The sequence below is a fragment of the Pyrus communis genome, chromosome 3, assembly GCF_963583255.1.
Source record: "Pyrus communis chromosome 3, drPyrComm1.1, whole genome shotgun sequence".
Classification (NCBI taxonomy): Eukaryota; Viridiplantae; Streptophyta; class Magnoliopsida; order Rosales; family Rosaceae; genus Pyrus; species Pyrus communis.
Window position 1 is genome coordinate 16200731 of NC_084805.1, and position 20009 is coordinate 16220739.

The 20009-nt window shown below is 37.4% G+C and overlaps 3 protein-coding genes across 4 annotated transcripts; 1 reads left to right on the plus strand and 2 right to left on the minus strand.

Moving 5' to 3' along the window:
- Nucleotides 1–3063: 3063 nt before the first annotated feature.
- LOC137728292 (plant UBX domain-containing protein 1-like) lies at nucleotides 3064–3540 on the minus strand. Its single transcript, XM_068467122.1, has one exon. It carries the CDS (start codon nucleotides 3538–3540, stop codon nucleotides 3064–3066), a length of 477 nt encoding a protein of 158 aa, XP_068323223.1.
- A 5862-nt stretch (nucleotides 3541–9402) lies between these two features.
- LOC137728293 (uncharacterized) lies at nucleotides 9403–10462 on the minus strand. The gene is made up of 3 exons (XM_068467123.1): nucleotides 10190–10462; nucleotides 9868–9999; nucleotides 9403–9549 (listed from the first exon to the last, which is right to left on the minus strand). Exons 1-3 carry the CDS (start codon nucleotides 10460–10462, stop codon nucleotides 9403–9405), a joined length of 552 nt encoding a protein of 183 aa, XP_068323224.1.
- A 1963-nt stretch (nucleotides 10463–12425) lies between these two features.
- LOC137729417 (protein DETOXIFICATION 45, chloroplastic) lies at nucleotides 12426–18007 on the plus strand. 2 transcript variants are annotated; one of them, XM_068468362.1, is made up of 16 exons: nucleotides 12426–12957; nucleotides 13064–13446; nucleotides 14032–14150; nucleotides 14247–14390; nucleotides 14530–14699; nucleotides 14979–15114; nucleotides 15555–15651; nucleotides 15742–15842; nucleotides 16100–16263; nucleotides 16450–16521; nucleotides 16631–16747; nucleotides 16841–16936; nucleotides 17047–17168; nucleotides 17447–17504; nucleotides 17586–17641; nucleotides 17776–17986. In XM_068468362.1, exons 2-15 carry the CDS (start codon nucleotides 13085–13087, stop codon nucleotides 17616–17618), a joined length of 1791 nt encoding a protein of 596 aa, XP_068324463.1. In that variant the 5' UTR covers nucleotides 12426–12957; nucleotides 13064–13084; the 3' UTR covers nucleotides 17619–17641; nucleotides 17776–17986. The 2 variants fall into 2 exon arrangements, with proteins under 2 accessions (XP_068324463.1, XP_068324464.1); XM_068468363.1 differs by lacking the exon at nucleotides 17586–17641 and having other exon boundaries at nucleotides 17776–18007.
- Nucleotides 18008–20009: the final 2002 nt, after the last annotated feature.

Genomic DNA, 20009 nt, shown 5'->3' on the forward strand with positions numbered 1-20009 from the left:
GGTCCAACATGCCAGGAAGCATGGATAAGTTATCGTTATTGTCCACGTTTTCCTGTTATCAAAAAAGGAGAAATTAAAATTCGGCTTTAGCCACCAATGTTTCTTGATTGAAACCTATTCGTTTTTAAGGGATGAAAGCCTCAAGGGTTCCGAAAATGAAATGAGGAAACGAAATAAAGTGGATGATCCAAAGAAGACGACCCAAAGAAGACGGAATATTCTTATAAAACAAAACAAATATCCTCATTTGTCATGGAATGAGAGACCCATGACTTGCATTTGAGACGTCCAATTCACACGTGACAAAGAAAGCATTCTAAAAAGGGCATTAGAAAGATTTTAGAGCTCTCATGAGTCATAAACCTTCATGTACCTTGTGTTTCTTGTTATTGAAAGTGAAATGATTTCCATTTTCCGATCACCTTTTCTCTTCATGCACACCTCTAATCAAGAGCGTTTGGAAGAGAGAAAAAAGGTGTGCGCAAATTATTTCTGGTGGAAAACCTACAAAGCAAACAACGGAAAACAAGTCAAAATGAAAGTTTTCTTTCTTGTTCATTGGTCCGCCGTGAATAAAACGGGGTTTCGTATTTGATGGAGAATTTGGTCTTCCTTATCAAATGAATCACTCGACGCCCCCTTACAGGTTTCTAATAACACCCACGTCTTTATTGCCACCAATTGCGTGAAGTGCCAAAGCAGTTCTGCAAACATTTGGACGTAAGTGCATTTCTCGCTAGTTTGTTGTATTAGTTTTCCTTTCCCATTGGTGGACTCAGTCTATGTAAATTTTCATATCTGCACTGCTTACAATGCGAGCCATCCACCATTAACTCAACGGCATGCCCTGCGATGCAATGCGAGGTTTCGAGTCTGACCGGTCAGCTATTCCTTGGCAACAGCACATCTTCCGGTTGCAATCAAACAACTGTGCCTATGCTGGTTATACTAACCAGACCAAGATTCTTACAACCTTGGTCACGCAGTCCACTTGTACAGGTAAGCTCGCTTACACTTGTACACATGGGGCGAGTGTGTGGGTGATACCATGAAGAAAGTTGAGGTTTCATCATAAAACCAATTGGCAATATGGGAAGTAACTCAACCTCTTATAAGCTCATGCAATGTGAGACTTATTCTTAACATGCTACCTTTCTTCATGGTATCAAAGCCAGAGAGTAGGTTGGTAATGTCACATGATGGGTGGGTTTCCTTGGCTTTACGCGATGATAGTGGGTCCCCTAGCCTCGCATGTAGGGTAAGTCCCCTTGACATTGTCGATGTGTGGATCTACCACGTGTGGCCCACTAATTGGGTCTCACGTGAGTGGGCATATTGAAATATCCCACATTGATCACTGAGAAAAGAAAAGTTTAAATATCTTAATCCTACTCCAACTAATACCGAAATCTTTTATGTTAAAACCTCACACCTTACCAAACTAAGAACAATATCTGTGAGATTGGAAGTGAGTTTTGGTTGTCTCTATAATTCTACACAACTAAACAAGCTATTAGTAGTAAAGAAACCTTTCATTTCTTTCTCTCGGAGTTGGGACCAGATTCGATGTTGATATAAATTGAGAGTTGGGACTAGAGTCGATCTTGATATGAATTGACAAATACCAGATGACTAGAAGAAAAGACACTAGTCATACACAGCACCGACATCTGCGTTGTGTAATTTTGTCAGCAATTACGTGTTTAGCGGTTTGAAATTGCCTATGATGATTTAGTTGGACATCCAACTAAACAATGGTTATTATCGATGTTTAAAATATTAGTATCGATGAAAATATCGATATGTAAATTTGTGAAAATATCAACGGATATATCAAATATCAATATCGATTGCTTTCGAAGGAAATGGTGAGAATTTAAAATTGAACTTTAGGGATTGTCAAACATTGGTTTGGACGAAATACAAAAGTTTCTCCGATATTTAACAGATGTGTCATAAATATCGACAATATATGTTGATTTTAGCCTAAAATTTAGACTTCATCCCTATTTCTATATATTTCTTTGATTTTTTGGATATTTCTATAAAAATATCGACATTATCGAAAAAAATTTAAACACTGGTTATCATCCACTCAAACTGACATCTTTTACTTTGTTGGCAAACAGCTCTCGATAATAAAAACAACGCTTCAAAGATGAGTTTGCAAGGCTCGAGTAATGATATGTTGTTAAGTCTCTACAATTTCGCCCACTTTTTGCTTGTTCTAAGAGGATGAGGGAACCAAATTATAATGTAATTCTTCTGTACATCTCCTAATGCGAGTAACCATCAATTTTTTTGGCCAAGCCGTGATCATGCCTTTTGTAAAGTGCATTTCTACGTTTTACTGTAGTTAGGAATCAAAGACGTTCAACTTAACTTATTTCTCTTCTGTTTTGATCACTTGGGATCATATAATTATACTCAGAAATTGCTAGTTTGGAAGTTGGTTGTTTTTCTATCTTTTTTATTTTTTATTTTTTTATTAAAAGGTTAGGGAGAACGGAGGTTAACCCATCATAGGGCCATGGCATACCACACGTTTGTACCTATGTCTTGGTCTAGCGAAAAGAACGATCCTTACCAACTCATTCAATTCTCGTTGGGATTGTTCTATCTTATCTTATTAGGTTTGTTGAATTTTGGAGAATAATTCAACAATATGTTTACATTTCAAATACTGCTTAATTAGTGCAGCTAAATAGCTAAATATTAATCTCATTGAGAAAAGAGTAACTTACATAAAATGAGTTCATTGTCACGTGATATCTTTTTCAGTAATATAATATTATGTGTTGAAAAACTTACCTATATCATTGTTTTATTAGAGAGGAATATCACTATAACGGTGAACATGTTCCATATAAGTTGGTTTCCGTTAAACGACACTTCAAAAATCAAACTACCAAAAAAAAAAAAAAAAAAAAAAAAAACTATCGAGATTAAATTAGTTCATAAATCAAGAAAATTTATTTCCATTAAATATTATTAGCTAGAAAATAAAATTCCCGACAAGGACAATGGTGACCACAAGTGGGGCATTGTACAGTTGGTTTCACATTAGTTCGGTGCACCGTACGAAAGATGCACAACTGCACCGGGAACAAATCCAGCAGAGTAAAAATCCTGCGACATGTCTCTCAACACCTGCTTCGGCGGAGCAGTAAATAGGTAAAACGGTAACTCCGGTCGAGCACCAACTTTCCTCAGGTAATCGACCAAGCTCTGAATTTTATCCGACGGGTGAAAAGTTGCGTCCACAGTGCGATTATCCGGAAACCGAACCCTAATCACGGCCTTTGTGATCTTCGACCTGCGTTTCGCGTCCTCTGCCTCTCTAATCTTCTGCGTTTTGAGGAACTTGGCTTGTTTCTGCCGCGTGCGTTGAATGTGGTGGTAGTCCTCTGGGGTGAAGTCGTAGAATTCGTCTGCGCTCTCCTCGATATTGGCCGTGCAATCGATGCTGGCGATATGATCGACGGCGCCGATGAGCCGCCTTCGTCTGAAGGATCCCGCGGAGGAAACGTCAACCGTCATCGTGAGAATTCTGGGGTTCGCGACGGCGATCAAATTGGAGAAGAAGAAGATGAAAAATTATCGGAGGGAATTTTGCGACTCTGTGAGTTGTATTAAACACTATTGATTTTGATATCCATTTAAATTTGGGAAAAGTTTTTCAAGTTTTACTTTCGTATCCCGCTTGGAATAGGAATTCCCTTTTCTTTTTTAATTGTTTAATTGACACCCCACAATTTCTTGAAAATTCCAACTTTATCCTTCGTCCTCCTGAAGTCACCCCACCGCCGAAAACGGAAGAACGCCGACACAACCCCAATTCGACGACCAACCATCTCTGGTTGCCTCCGTCATGGACATCAGCATGGCGAAAGTTAGAGTCTCTTGCATCAGTCATCACTCTGAGAAAAGAAAAGTTACAAGAAAAACTGAAGCATAATCCATCAGTTCAAAATTAGAGCCCCTTACTACAATGTACTATATCGATTTTGTGACAATTTTTGTGTGTCAAACAGTAATGATATGGTAATTGTACCGAATCTTTGATATTTAGTATAGTATTGGTATTCAAAATCTATGGCAGTATTACCGTGCCATAGCAAATATATATAAGTATTAAATACTTATATATAAATAGTTGAAGACGGATCTGTGACACAACTTTTTACATAATTTTTGACATATGTTTTTGTAGGGTTTACTCTGTAATGTTTTTTAACGATCCAAAGTTACAAAAAAAAATTGTGAAAAAAAGTGATGACATGGATCCGCCCCAAATTAATAATACTAATTACTAACTTTGATCTTTATATATTTGATTTAGTTTGCAACTTGAAGTATTTAAGTTCAATTTGATTCGGTTTGTAATCCTAACTTTTGTATGTTATCCTTAATGCATGTTTTGACTTACTAAATATGTCTAAATAATGATGAATCTTGGTTGTAGGATATAGGTATATTAGATTATTTGGAAAATTAAAGATTGTTGCCGAATATATATTTATGTCTGTTCATTAATTGGTGTAATTGTTGTAATCGTTAGGTCATTGATTCCTCAAATGAATAGGTCATTCATTCTTCGATTGATTAGGCAATTGATTCTCCTTATTGAATTACAGGTGATTTTTGTAATTTGTCAAGATAGCCACACCATTATTTAAAGGTGATTATGCCTCACATTGTAACACACTAAGAAATTCTCCAATAGAATTCTCTCATTCTCTCTCAAATTCCTCTACAACAAAGATGGTATTAAGTTTCATCTTAATATGTGGGCTACTTGCATACAAAAAAAAAAAAAAAAGAAAAAAAAAAAACTCAATTGGTACAATACCATTTCATGTCATGCCAACTGAATTTTATGGCATATAGAAATTTGGTATATCGAAAATTTGGAATGGTAATAGTACTAGATTTTGTCATATCAAAAATTTGGTATAATAATTGAAACAAGAATTTTAATACAGTAACTGTAACCCACCCATTTATTAAGCATTTCTTTGATTGAGTGGGCAACTAATTAAGTATTTTTCAATTATTTACACGTGAAGTGGTTTATTGATGTGGCCACGAACAATTGATAGGTGATTAGTTGTTCATAAATTTAAAGAATATATAATATTGTTATAAAAGGGTTAAAGTTTGAGAGATAACCTTTTAAGTGGTAGGTGCAAGGTAGATGTAAAATGCCACACAAAAACTATAGCACAGGCAGATAATAAATAAAAGGCAGAGGAATAGATGATGTTACTAATATTTCTCTCTTGTTTTTCTTCTTCTTATTTTTTTTGTTACATGCGGAATGCTCTATTTATAGAGCAACTCCAAACTGATGCAGTTAATGCATCTTGAAATTTATAACACGTCCTCTGACATTACAATTCATTTTCCACTTTCACTTTGCATGGGCATTGAAAACTTTGCCCATGAGACTTTTCAACACTCCCCCTTGGATGCCCACATATCAACATGAGTTGCCTCGTTAAAACCTTGCTTGGAAAAACCCAGTGGGAAAAAGCCATAGCGAAGGAAAAAGAGTACAACTTTTCCTGGATCGTTGATATAGTGTCAAGTATGCTTATGTTGCCTCGTTAAAACCTTGATAGGAAAAACCCAGTGGGAAAAATCCTAATCGAAGGAAAAAGAGTACAACAGGCATGTATCAGGGATGCTCCCCCTGATATGTATCTCCCCCTGATTCCGCATTCTTCAAATTTAGCTGTTTGGTAAGTCAACGTAATCCGATGCCTTGCACTAACTTCTGAAATGTGCACTTTGGTAGAGATTTGGTGAACAAGTCTGCTAGATTTTCATTTGAACGGATTTGTCTGACTTCAATAACTTTAGCCTTCTGAAGCTCATGTGCACTGAAAAACTTTGGAGATATGTGTTTAGTCTTATCGCCCTTGATGAATCCTTCCTTCATTTGGGCAACACAGGCTGCATTATCTTCATGGATGACAGTTGGATTGTCTGTCTTCGAAGTTAGACCACATGAATTCCGGATATGATGGATCATTGATCTTAACCAAGAACATTCACGACTTGCTTCATGTAAAGCAAGTATTTCTGAATGATTTGAAGATGTAGCAACTAATGTTTGCTTGGTTGAGCGCCATGAGATTGCTGTATCTCCATTCTTAAACACATATCCAGTTTGTGAGAGGGCTTTATGCGGATCAAAGAGGAAACCAGCATCTGCATATCCAACAAGGACCTGGTCATCTGTGGAGTTCTTTGAGTAGAAGAGACCCATGTCTGTTGTCCCACGAAGGTATCGCAATACATCTTTGATACCCTTCCAATGGCGAATTGTTGGAGCAGAGCTATACCTTGCTAACAAATTAACTGAAAAAGCTATATCTGGTTTAGTACATTGTGCTAAATACAACAAAGCACCTACTGCACTCAGATATGGTACTTCTGGACCAAGGACCAGCTCATCATCTTTTTTTGGACGAAATGGATCTTTCTTAATGTCCAAAGAACGAACGACCATTGGCGTGCTTAGTGGATAAGCCTTGTCCATACCAAATCGCTTCAAAATTTTTTCAATGTAAGCTGATTGGTGGACCAAAATTCCACTAGCACAATGCTCGATCTGCAGGCCGAGACAATATTTTGTTTTTCCAAGGTCTTTCATTTCAAACTCGCTTTTCAGATATTCAGCAGTTTTATTGAGCTCTTTAGGAGTTCCAACTAGATTCATATCATCAACATATACTGCCACTATAGCGAATGCAGAATTGGATTTCTTAATGAACACACAAGGGCAAATAACATTGTTGATATACCCTTCTTTGATCAAATACTTACTGAGACGATTATACCACATTCGTCCAGATTGCTTCAGACCATACAATGATTGCCTCAATTTGATCGAGAGCATACCTCGTGGTTTATTACTTGTTTCAGGCAACTTAAGTCCTTCTGGAACTTTCATAAAGATGTCAATATCTAATTCTCCATATAGATACGTAGTGATTACATCCATAAGTCGCATGTCAAGTCTTTCTGAAACTACTAAACTTATTAAGTAACAGAACGTAATTGCGTCCATTACAAGAGAATATGTCTCCTCATAATCAATTCCAGGTCTTTGAGAAAAACCTTGTGCAACGAGTCGTGCTTTGTATCTTGCGATCTCGTTTTTCTCATTGCGTTTCCTTGTGAATACCCATTTGTAACCCACGGGGTTTACACTAGGCAGGGTTTGGACTACTGGTCCAAAAAGATTCCGCTTTTCCAAGGAATTTAATTCTGCCTGGATTGCATCTTTCCACTTAGGCCAATCCTGTCTCTGTTTGCATTCATCAACAGAGCGGGGCTCAATATCATCACTTAAGATGATTTTAGTGGCTACTGCAAATGCAAACATATCATCAATGATTATTTCATTCCGATCCTACAATTCATTTGTACATGCATAATTTATGGAGATTTCTTTGCTTTCATGTACTTCTGTCTCTTCAGGGACAGATGTCTCATCAAGGACATTTTCTTTTTCTGGAAGTCCAGAATTATGAATTGTGGATGTATCATTCATTTTCTCTTCCTGAATGACTTCATTTGGATTCAGTTGTACCCTCGACTTTGTCTTTCGAGGGGCTAAATCTTTTGAACCTGGGGGTCTACCACGCTTCAGGCGTGCACCAGATGAATCATTCGCTGCCACTTTATTTTGTCCAATATGGACATCAATTATTGCAGGTGCATTTGCAGCTGATATATTTGATTTTGTCACTTTCATAGCATCATTAAATGCATCTGGCATTTGATTGGCAATGCTTTGAAGATAAACGATCCTTCTCACTTCATTTTCACATTGAATGCTGCGAGGATCAAAATGAGACAAGGTGGGAACAACCCATGTCAGCTCTTTCCGTTCTTCTGGAATGGTCTTTTCTCCCCCTAACGACGGGAAAATTGTCTCATCAAAGTGACAATCAGCAAAACGAGCTGTAAACATATCACCTGTCAAGGGTTCCAAATATCTAATGATAGATGGTGAATCTAAACCCACGTAAATTCCCAGTCTACGTTGAGTTCCCATTTTAGTGCATTGCGGCGGTGCAATAGGCACATAAACAACACAACCAAAAACTCGTAAATGGGAAATGTTTGGCTGATGTCCAAAACACGAGTTGTACTGAAGAGTATTGATGGTTGGCTATAGGTCTCAATCGAACCAATGATGCAGCATGTAAGATGGCATGTCCCCATGCAGAGACTGGCAATTTGGTTTTCATAAGCAGAGTGCGAGCTATTAACTGAAGCCGTTTGATCAATGCTTCTGCTAAACCATTTTGAGTATGGACATGAGGAACAAGGTGTTCAACATCAATGTCCAATGTCATGCAATAATCATCAAAGGTTTGAGACGTAAATTCACCAGCATTATTAAGTCGGATTGACTTAATGGGATAATCTGGGAACTGCGCTCGTAACTTAATTATTTGAGCAAGAAGTCTCGCAAAGGCTACATTCCGAGTAGACAAAAGACAAACATGTGACCATCGGGTAGATGCATCAACCAAAACCATAAAATATCGAAATGGTCCACATGATGGTTGAATAGGCCCACAAATATCCCCTTGAATTCTTTGCAGAAATGATGGGGATTCAGCATCAACCTTTAGTTGTGATGGTCTAATTACCAACTTCCCTTGAGAACAAGCTTTGCAAGGGTTATCATTTAAGGTAGCAATGTATCTGCTCACTAATGGATGTCCATTAGAGTTGGTAATGATCCTACGCATCATGGTAGATCCTGGATGACCCAGACGGTCATGCCAAAGCATGTAAACCTTTGAATCAATAAACTTTTGGTTCATGACAGTATGTGATTCAATTGTCCTTATGTATGTATAATACAATCCACTCGACATACCACGCAACTTCTCCAATATACGCTTCTGGGTATCATTGGAGGTAATGCATAGATACTCCACATTTTCTGCACTTTTTGTTTCAATGTGGTATCCATTTAAACGTATGTCTTTGAAACTCAACAAATTTCGAGTAGATCGAGTAGCATACAATGCATTATGTATGGACAATATTGTTCCATTTGGTAACATAATCTGGGCTTGCCCTGAACCTTGAATTACATCTGAAGGTTCTGATATTGTTGTTACCCCTACTCTTGTAAGTCTTAAGCTTGAGAAATACTTTCGATCACGAAGTATTGTATGTGTGGTTGCACTGTCTGCAAGACAAATATCTCCGCCATTTCTCATGTTCTGAGAATAACCACAATTTTTATCCATGCTCTCTGAGTAAGAGAATCAGAGTTAAAAGTAAGTTATAACAAGAAATTTACATGCCACTTTTATTGAATCTGAAAATACTACAAGTTCAGCATAATAAAAGTACATCAATGATTCAATCGGATCGGTATACTTCATTTCCCCTTTCCACAATAAATTCTGGAACATCTAGATGAGTTGTGTTCAACTGCCTTGATAAGTCGAACACTGGATCAGGTATATCCATTGGTCTAGCCTGGTCGAGAAAGTTGGTCTCGACACCCTTCTCATTGAGGGAGGCTTGATACAGATCCACTAGATGTTTTGGGGTACGACAAGTACGCGCCCAATGCCCATTGCCACCACACCTATGGCAGACTCCTTCAGAGTTTCTAGGAGCATTGTTCATATGAGCTTTGCCTTTGTGGCGATTCGCATTTTTGAAGCTCGGGCCTGGATTATGCCTCGGAACCTGGTTGTGAAACTGAACTCCATGGTTCTTGCCTTTCCTATTCCATCGACCTCGCTTGTGGCCACGTCCTCGTTTATGATTATCACCACCAGAGGATGTGGCGTTCACTTCGAGGGAAGCAACATTCACTTCTGGGAATGGTGCAGATCCAGTAGGTCGGGAATGATGGTTTTTCATCAGGAGCTCATCATTCTGTTCAGCTACTAAGAGCACAGATATCAGCTGGTTGTACTCAGTGTAGCCTCGCGCTCTATACTGCTGCTGCAAGAGCACGTTGGAGGCATGAAATGTGCTGAGAGTCTTTTCCAGCATATGCTCCTCAGTAATAATATCCCCCACAGAGCTTCATCTGAGATGTAATTCTAAACAATGCAAAATTGTATTTTGCCACTGACTTGAAGCCTTGGATCCTCAGATGAGTCCACTCATAACGGGCCCTTGGAAGAATCACCGTTGTCTGGTGATTATATCTGTTTCTCAAGGCATTCCAGAGAGCTAACGGATCTTCAACCGTTAAGTACTCGCTCTTTAGCGCCTCATCAAGATGGCGGCAAATGAAAATCATGACCTTTGCCCGATCTTGAGAGGATGAGTTGCTCTCTTCCTTGATGGTATCTCCAAGATTTCCTGCTTCCAGATGGATCTTGGTATCCAGTACCCAGGTCAGGTAATTCTTCCCGGTAATATCCAGGGCAGCAAATTCAAGCTTCGCCAAGTTCGCCATTTTCTTTTCTGAAAGAAAATAAGATGTGTAAGAACTTGCAATAATATGTGTTCCTGGAGGAATATGATGTTAGAACTTCTGGTTCTTACAAATTTTTCATTTTGATCTTCAGGCCAAAATGATAAGCACTCGAAACTTCTGGCTCGAGATTTTCAGGATGAATGAGGAGGGCGATCGTACCGCACCATTCTCATTGAAATAATGTAATATAGAATGAGCGATTATTCCGCACCACTCAAGGAACAGGAAAATTAAATATGCAGAGCAGCGTGGGCGATTATACCGCACCACATAAAATTGCAATGAAATTAAACAGCAGGTAAATTCAGATATGCAGGGTAGGGTGGGCGATTATACCGCTCCACTCAAATAACAGTAAAATTAAATCTGCAGTCCAAGATAGGCGATGATACCGCACCGTCTTGGATCGCAGTAAGAATAAATTTGCAGTTCAAGATAGACGATTGTACCGCACCATCTTGGATTGCAGTAGAATTAACATAAATAAATACTGGGTTAGTAATCAATCTCTACACCAAACAAGTAATCAAAGATGTATTTAACCGTTAGTTGGAGAACTAAGAGCAGGCATGGAGCAAACAATTCGTCGCAAGGGTACACGGCGCAGTTGAGGCAGAGGAAGAAGATGAACAGTAAAAACCTTAAAGGAAACATTTTTTTTTCTTTCTTTCGTTCGTTCGGCGAAGAGAGATGAGAGAATAATTATATTTAGAGACTCGTGCTGATTACTTGTTATAAAAGGGTTAAAGTTTGAGAGATAACCTTTTAAATGGTAGGTGCAAGGTAGATGTAAAATGCCACACAAAAACTATAGTACATGCAGATAATAAATAAAAGGCAGAGGAATAGATGATGTTACTAATATTTCTCTCTTGTTTTTCTTCTTCTTATTTTTTCTGTTACATGCGGAGTGCTCTATTTTTAGAGCAACTCCAAACTGATGCAGTTAATGCATCTTGAAATTTATAACGCGTCCTCTGACATTACAATTCATTTTCCACTTTCACTTTGCATGGGCATTGAAAACTTTGCCCATGCAGAAGACTTTCACAAATGAAACTGTGGGCATTCATTGCCCATGAGACTTTTCAACAAATATATATATATATATATATATATATATATATTTTTTTTTTTTTTAATAAAAAAACATGTTTACTTATAAGAATGAAAAAAAAAAAATGAATCTAATAACTCAAGAATATGAAAAAGTAAGGAATTGGTATGGGCAAAATAAACATTCTCATTAATCTGTTTACTGATCATATAACAACTAAATATTAATGGAGTTGAATCTCGCCATTATTGTTCACTAATTCTAATAAATCAAAACATAAACCAACCTTTTTTACTTAACATGATTACTAATTGCTATATTCAACGGTGGAATCGTGACATGTTCTTCTCAATGGGTAAATGTCTACTCAGAAGAAGTCATGAATTTTAAATCATTCATTTTCTTCTCGTTTCCGTTCCTTATAAGTAAACGTTTAGTACCGTTTTCTCGATTTAGCCATATAATTCTATTTTTTTGTTTTGTTTCTTCTAACTGTATTTTTACACTAAACAATAATCATTTGCGTTAAGAAGAAAACACTAAAACTATTAGTAACATACAAACTCCACTTTTAAACCCTTCATCAGTTATGTTATACATGTGAAGTGGTAGTTACATGGCGGGACAAAAAAAGAGAAATGATTTTCTGCACCCGTTTATCATTAGAGAAAGAATAATACACTCCGTAAATCATTTTTTCTTTCACATAATTCTTCATTAATTTCAAATAAAGCAAACGAAAAGTAGGATAAAAATTAACAATAAGTGCGTGATGGTTAGTAACACTTGAGTGCGGTGATTGCATAACGTGGCACAAAAAAGGTGTCATTTCATAGCGCGGCACGTGGTTTAACATCCTGAGAGCGATGATTGCGAAAGTGAAAGCCAAAGCCTCGTGACCACCCTCCCTTCCCCTCTATCATTTGCAGTGGCGTACGGAATCAGCCGTGTAAATGTACACCCAGCCACTGACCACTCTTGGACCCGCCCGCCCCACCTCTCTCTCTCACTTAATTCTCAACCGACATTCCAACCCCCTCTCTCTTTCCTCCTCTTCTTCTTCCTCACTTCAAGACCCCCAATAATCTCAATCCCTCTCTCTCTCTCTCTCTCTCTCTCTCTTCTGCACAAAGGTGACTCCTCCTTCTTGTTTCTTCTCTACTTTCTGTTTTTCTTTTCCCCTGTTTTGCAGAATTTCCCGGGAACCAAACAGATTGTTCTCCCAACTCCCTTTTCACTTCCCAATTGCCGCCGCCTTATTCCGTTTAGTTGCGTGGGGTGCACGTTTTTATACAATTGTTATGCAGTTTTATTTTCTGTATTCAAATGTGATGTAATTTCTTTTCCCGAAGCGGAGTTTGGCTTTCACAAATTTGAATTTTTGTTTCGGGAAAGTGGGAAATGATCGTTTGGTTGTGTAAATTTCGTTCCTTTTTGCATAATTGAAGTTTATTTATTGTTGTTAAGACCCTAGTGCTCGGAAATCCTGACGAAAATTTTGGATTTTCCGTTTGATTTTGAAGGAATTACACGAACTGGTGAAAATGGCGGCTACCCAATTCAGAAGTGGCGCCCTTTCTAACGGATTAACCGCCGGATCCAGAGACGGTAACCCGATAACTCGAAAGTCCAGGTTTTTTAATCCATTGCACACAAGGGAAGATAGTAATATTGTAGCAAGAAGTGGTAGGAAGGATTTGAGCAATGCCAATGCTATGGGGGGATGTAATCTGTCTGCCACACGCAGACCACTGTGCTTGCCGCTAGTGACACGCCGCAGAAGACCCTGTTTTCCGGGGGTGGCGAATCAGTTGAGTTCGGATTTGGGTGTGGGATCCTTTGAGGTTGAAGGGAAGTTGGCTTTACAAGAAGAGGAAGCTCCCATAAGTGGGGGGACTGGTGACCTGTAAGACCTTATAGCCTACAGGATCTTGTTATGTGTAAATTTTTTGTTGCTTTTATTGTTCTTGTACTTGTTTTTTTCATGATTGATGCTCTTGTTTTATTATTTTTATATCATTTTTTTTTTAAATTGAACATGAAATAGGCGCGTTAATGGAGTTGCAAGTTGCTTTTTCTGTAAAATACTTGGTACTGATCTGTCTAAGTTGAACTGCGCCTTTTACTTGCAAAGAGATTCATACGTTTGTTTTCAAATTTGATAGAGTGGGTGGTAACTGAGCATGATAGCTTTAGATAAATTTTTCTACTTTTGTTGGAAGTCTCCCAATCCCTTCATCCTCTAGTCCCTCCCTTCGTATGTGGTTATTGATTTATAAGGGCAAGCAAGCTAATTTTGTTTATATTCACTTGATCTTGATGTATGAAGCTTATATGAGAAGTAATACTATCAATAGCTTTTGGGAATTGTCCATTTCAGCGATTCTCTAAAAATGTTATTATTATTCTTAGTTTTTAGGTGTTGGGGAGTTATCTTAAACATTGTTTTATGTTTGTTTTGGGTTAACGAGTTGAATAACATTCCTAGCAGTGAAACATATTCTCCAGATATCAAACGCGAGCTATTGATGCTTTCTTTACCTGCAATTCTGGGTCAGGCCATTGATCCATTAGCACAACTAATGGAGACTGCGTACATTGGCAATTTGGGTTTGTTTCACTCCTTTAAACGTCCTCAATGACTAAGCACTGTACAATTGATTTAAATTTGGAGCTGTTACCTAATTTTCTTTTGTTTTTCCGTAGGTTCTGTGGAATTGGCTTCAGCTGGTATTTCAATTAACATCTTTAATTATATCTCAAAGATATTTAACATCCCCCTCCTCGGTGTTGCTACATCATTTGTTGCTGAAGACCTTGCTAAGAGTGAAAGTAAAGGTTCTATTTCAGGTGAAGTTAAATTTTTGTTTTACTTCCCAGGTCATCTTTGTTTTACACACATATTTGGTCGGTCTTTATGTCTAAATTAGAGCAGAGATTACTTAACATTATTTTTTTCGCTATCTGATTTCGGCTAATTCTCGTACAGAAAATGGTTACCTAGACGGTAAACCCAAACCTGTTAATGGAGTCGTTGAGAGAAAGCAGCTATCTTCAGTGTCTACAGCTTTATTGTTAGCAGTTGGGATTGGAATTTTTGAGGCCGTGGCCCTGTCTATGGGATCTGGGTTGTTTCTAAATACGATGGGCATATCATCAGTAGGTTACCTGATCTAAAATTACATCTCATACTGATTTGTTTGTCTGCTTTTTCTTATATCTTTTTACATAATTATACAAACTTTCTATTTTTTGTATACATAAATGTAATTATATGTATGTGAACAATTACTGTACAAGTTTCTAGGTCTTGTGCTGCAATTTACTTAATTTGGTTTTTTATTTTTGGTTGTGGGGGGAGCTCATACATTTTCTGATTTCCCCTCTCATCTTTGACTGTTTATTTAAGGAAGATTCATATTTCCCCGAATGTCACAGGACTCACCTATGCGCATTCAAGCACAACTATTTCTTCAACTAAGAGCACTTGGTGCTCCCGCAGTTGTAGCGTCTTTGGCTCTTCAAGGAGTTTTCCGTGGATTTAAGGATACAAAAACTCCAGTACTATGTCTAGGCAAGTTTTTGGCTATATATACTTTAAATGTTCAAGTGAAAACATCCCCTTATAGATAGCAGTATGAATTTATCATGTGTGACTGCAGAAATGCCTGGTTAATCTATTGTCATCAGCATCTTGCTGAGGGGAGAGCACTGGGGAAGTGGTGTAACATTTTTTTATCCACTACAATGCTATATATTTGTGATATGTGTCCAATGGCCCTTGGCATCTTTTGATTGAATATGAAATAATCTGATGGAAAGTCTAGTTTTCTATAAGGTGTAGACACACACACACGCCCCACCCGTACTATACATATAAAACACAAACAAGATTGGTCTGTTATTCTTGCACAGTGTATCTACAGTCTTGTCTCCAACTTTGTTGATTTCCATTTGTTTTTAATCAAGCTTGAGTGGTCCTTCCAGTTAATTACTGTATTGTTATTTGTGCAGGTATTGGTAATTTGTTAGCCGTGTTTTTGTTACCGCTCCTTATATATTATTTTCGTTTGGGTGCAACTGGTGCAGCTATTTCCACTGTTATATCTCAGTATGTGATTTTCAATACATTTTCTGTAAATATTAACTTTTGTTTTCTCTGTAATTAGAAAATGAATATTATGGAATTTCTGTTTTTCAGATACACTGTCACCTTTTTAATGATCTGGTTTCTAAATAAGAGAGCTGTACTATTGCCTCCGAAGGTTGGATCACTGCAATTTGGTGGATACATTAAATCCGGTAAGTTTTATTTCCTTTTATTTAACGTTTTACGCTCTCATCTATCTGAAAATATACAGCTTTTTTCCAGCCTTCTGATTCATTGATTTTCTTGACTATCATAGTAGTTCACTTTACTTCCGATTCAGTGCACACGTATCAGGGCAGTGTATATTAACTTTTCTTTTGTCTTTGTGTTGGTTGTTAAACTTTTTTCATTACCCCAGATATAATTCTCTCATCTACCCATTCAAAATTTGTTACCTAATATGATGTAGGTGGCTTTCTTCTTGGAAGAACTGTTGCTTGTCTTACAACCTTGACATTGGGAACATCAATGGCGGCTCGTCAAGGTCCAGTAGCTATGGCTGCTCATCAGATATGTATTCAAGTATGGTTGGCTGTATCCCTTCTAACTGATGCAATGGCTGCATCTGGTCAGGTACTGACTCTGCTGTTTTGATCATCGTAGTCTGTATCTATTGGTTTCCATATTGGTAACTCAATCAGTATGTGAAGACTAAGTATTAGTTTCACCAAAATTCACTGATATTTGTCATCTCGAATTGGGGTTTGTAAGAATTGTGTGTCTTTGTATATGGCATGGCTAAAATGTCTCATTTTGCAGGCCCTGATTGCAAGTTACTTATCAAAAGGTGAATACAAAATTGTGAAAGAAGTTGCTGACTCCGTGTTAAAGGTTTTTTTTTTTTTTTTTTTTTTTGACTTATTTGTGTTGTAGTTTTGTTATGTTGCATATGTAGTTTCTTGATTTCAAATACGATAAATTTACGTGAATGTTTTTTCAGATAGGATTGTTCACAGGTATTTCCTTGTCTGTAATTTTGGGAGTATCTTTTGGTTCTTTAGCTACATTGTTCACCAACGATCCTGAAGTATTAGCAATTGTTAGATCTGGTATATTGGTACGTATTCAAATTTATGCTTGTTGGCATATTAATCTAGATTTATGCAAGTGCAGATGTCTTTAACAGAGGTAATGATGTTTAATTTTCCAGTTTGTCAGTGCTAGTCAGCCTTTGAATGCTCTAGCTTATGTTTTTGATGGCCTCCATTATGGTGTTTCAGATTTTGCATATGCAGCTCGCTCCATGGTAAGCTGCTCTCTTTGAAGAGCCGAAGTTATTCAGTCATGTCTTTATTATTACGGAAGTGTGCATATTTCATTTTTTTTGTTGTTGACAAAATTTCTATTGATCACTAGATGGTAGTGGGGGCAATATCTTCCGCATTTTTGCTATACGCTCCTTCTGTCTTTGGCCTTCATGGAGTTTGGCTGGGTTTGACTCTCTTCATGGGCTTGCGTGCAGTCGCAGGCTATGCCAGGTAATAACTTACCATGTCAAATTTTGATTATCATCATTAGTTGCGAATATATACTCTTTTCGATAACCAATCCAACTTTAAGTAAGTTGCTGGTTCATAACTCCCGATGATAATAAATCTAAGGCTTCGATTGCTGCTGAAATATGAATACGGCATTTGCTTATTTTAGTAGGAAAGGCAAAATGATTATTCAGATTTGTTTTTTACGTTTATCAGCATCATCACTATCTTTGTTGCTGCTTATTCGTATCTTTGTTTTTCTTCTGTTTTCCCTTCAGATATCTGTCAAAATCAGGTCCGTGGTGGTTCGTGCACAGGGATTTTCAGACAGCTCAGGTTAGTCGACATTCAAAATTCTTCTCATGCTGTATTTTTCCGTTTTTATTTTTTCGTAAACTGCAAAATATTTTCACTCAGGCTCTTGAAGGACAAGTTGGAATATGCCGATGAAGCTGTATGAAAAGTTAAATGTTGTCACTGTCACTGTCACATGTTTTCTTCCCTCGAAAATCTTATTTAAATTTAGAGATGCGATTATATATGAAACTATGAACATGTTTCCAGCTTTTAGAATGTGCCTAAAACTGTATAATCCTTCTTTTTTCAGCTGGCCACTTGAGATTGGCAAAATCAATTCGATTGAATCACATCAAAGACCGAGTATTTCCCACAAGCCGAAGAGAGGTTTCAGCTGCGAATTGCACATTTGGATCAGTATTTGTATTAGTTGATTACACGATTTTATTATATTCATTGATAATTTTGGGGTACGAAAAAAGAACCTGAACATTACTTTGTATATATTCTTGTGAATTCCAGTTTACCATACCTTTAATGTGATCCTCGTGATGAAACGAATTCAATTGAAATCTACGCGCTCGTTTGTCTAAGCAACCTAAAATAAAACAAAAAAGACTTCGAAAACCCCTTAATACTTCAGTTTCTTCGAACTGAAGGTGACATAATTTAACCCCATTGCCTGCTCTCGTTTTGGTCGGAATATAAAATGCAAATCAGGAACAAAACTGTCATCTTAGTTAAAAGATACGCTGCCTAAATACGAACAGAAGGAAAACTAATCTTTTATTGTGTCCCTGTTGACCATTTTAAGAGGAAGCATAATCTATGGGGCCATAAAGCTCAATCAATTCAGCAAAGAGTCCCTTCTTTCTTTTGGGATTCCATCCCATGTCCTTGTACAACTGGTCATTGTACCACAGATGGAAGGGCGCCGACGCATGATTTCCGGTAGTATTGGCTGGAAGCGTATCGCTTCGCGTATGCGTCCCATTTTTTCCACATCTTTCTCCATCTCTTTTATGCATGGTAGCTTAAATGTGCCTCCGAGAAGCTCAGCTAGCCATCTGCATCTCATCTTGGAGCTGTATAAGTTGGAAATACTCTCGGAGAGTCCAATTACAGCTAGCTGTGGAATTCTTCCATGGAAAATCTGAGAGCTGGTAAAAATCTTTACGGGTTTGCATCTTGGTAGACTCGGTAGTTTTGTTCCACACTCCTCCAATGTTGCCCGAAGATTCAAACACAATGGGCTAAAATCCCTTTGGAAGTGTGTACTTGGAGGCAAGGAAGCCTTTTCTTCTTGAAATGTAAACATTGGCTGTAACGAAAAGGAAACAGGAATTGAACATGCTCTCTTGACACCCCAAACACCTAAAGGCAAATCAAACATACATATATATCCCAACAGTGTGTGGTGGCACCGTTGTCCACAGCAGAATGCGAGCACGGGCGTGTTTGATCTGTCAGGCTTATGACATGTGTGGCCTAATCCACAAAGATATGGCAACCCTGAAAACTTATCAATAGTGAAAAGTAGAAATCCTTATCCTGTCTTGGACCGTTGTCTTAAGACGAACACATAATTAACTTTGACGTGATAATACTTGCATTTTAAGCTCTTAAGCACTATGATTCAAACTCTTCATTTTTTTCTTTATTGAAAAATCATTCATGTGAAAATTCACTTAAAATTCCGATAATTGCAAATTCACTTGTTTCGAGAAGATGTGTGAGAAAATGATAGATTATAAATTTTAATGTTTGGCCAGCTCATCTAATTTGTTGGAAAGTTTTTTGTTGCAAAGTTTTCTCAATCATATCTGATGGAACTTTTTAATCGTCAATCCAATTGTATGACATACTAGGAAGACTAAATTTAGAGACCAATTTTGCTAAGAAGACTAAATTTGGAGAATAATAATGTGTCATTAATAGAAATAAACAATTTATCAACGTTTAAGTAATAAACCAATCATCAACTTCCATGTCCTTTAATTTTCAAAACTGTCTCCAAATTTAGTTTTCCTACCATTACCCTACGAGCTATTAATGGATTATGTTATAGAATTGGGATTGGTTTCCCACCAGACAAGGAAACACGTCAGTTTCCTATGGATTTTAATAGAAAATTCTTATTGGTTTTAACAAGGATTGTATATCTATAATTCTATATGTAGCGGTCTCTGTTCTCATAGATATTACGCTCATTGTTGGACTGAAACCTATTGCGAGTCGAGCATTCTGTTTTCTGGAAGAGAGGATAAGGTTCACTAAGAGTTTTGGTGCCATGGCTTCGAGTGTTGGAGCTTTTGTAGGTGAGTTTTTCTTCTGTGTTCTTCTTACATGGAAAATGGTTTTGTATCTTGTTGATTTGTGATTCATGTGTCTTGATCTTTTTTGTATATTTAGTCTAACATAGGTAATGAAAGAAACTAAACTAGGGTATGAAGATCTGAATTGCATAAGCTCAACTCAGTTAATTATGAGTGAGTCAAATGACTTCATATTTATAGAGATTACATGAATATGTTTGTTACAGAT

Excerpts from the sequence above, each read along its gene's own strand:
- LOC137728292 (XM_068467122.1), bottom strand. The coding sequence starts at position 3,540 with ATGACGGTTGACGTTTCCTCCGCGGGATCCTTCAGACGAAGGCGGCTC.
- LOC137728293 (XM_068467123.1), bottom strand. The coding sequence starts at position 10,462 with ATGGCGAACTTGGCGAAGCTTGAATTTGCTGCCCTGGATATTACCGGG. Across the intron at positions 10,000-10,189 it reads GATATAATCACCAGACAACG|CAGCAGTATAGAGCGCGAGG; the intron begins GTGATTCTTCCA and ends GTGCTCTTGCAG. Across the intron at positions 9,550-9,867 it reads GATCTGCACCATTCCCAGAA|GGTGTCGAGACCAACTTTCT; the intron begins GTGAATGTTGCT and ends CTCAATGAGAAG.
- LOC137729417 (XM_068468362.1), top strand. The coding sequence starts at position 13,085 with ATGGCGGCTACCCAATTCAGAAGTGGCGCCCTTTCTAACGGATTAACC. Across the intron at positions 15,652-15,741 it reads ATTTCCACTGTTATATCTCA|ATACACTGTCACCTTTTTAA; the intron begins GTATGTGATTTT and ends TCTGTTTTTCAG. Across the intron at positions 16,264-16,449 it reads CAATGGCTGCATCTGGTCAG|GCCCTGATTGCAAGTTACTT; the intron begins GTACTGACTCTG and ends CTCATTTTGCAG.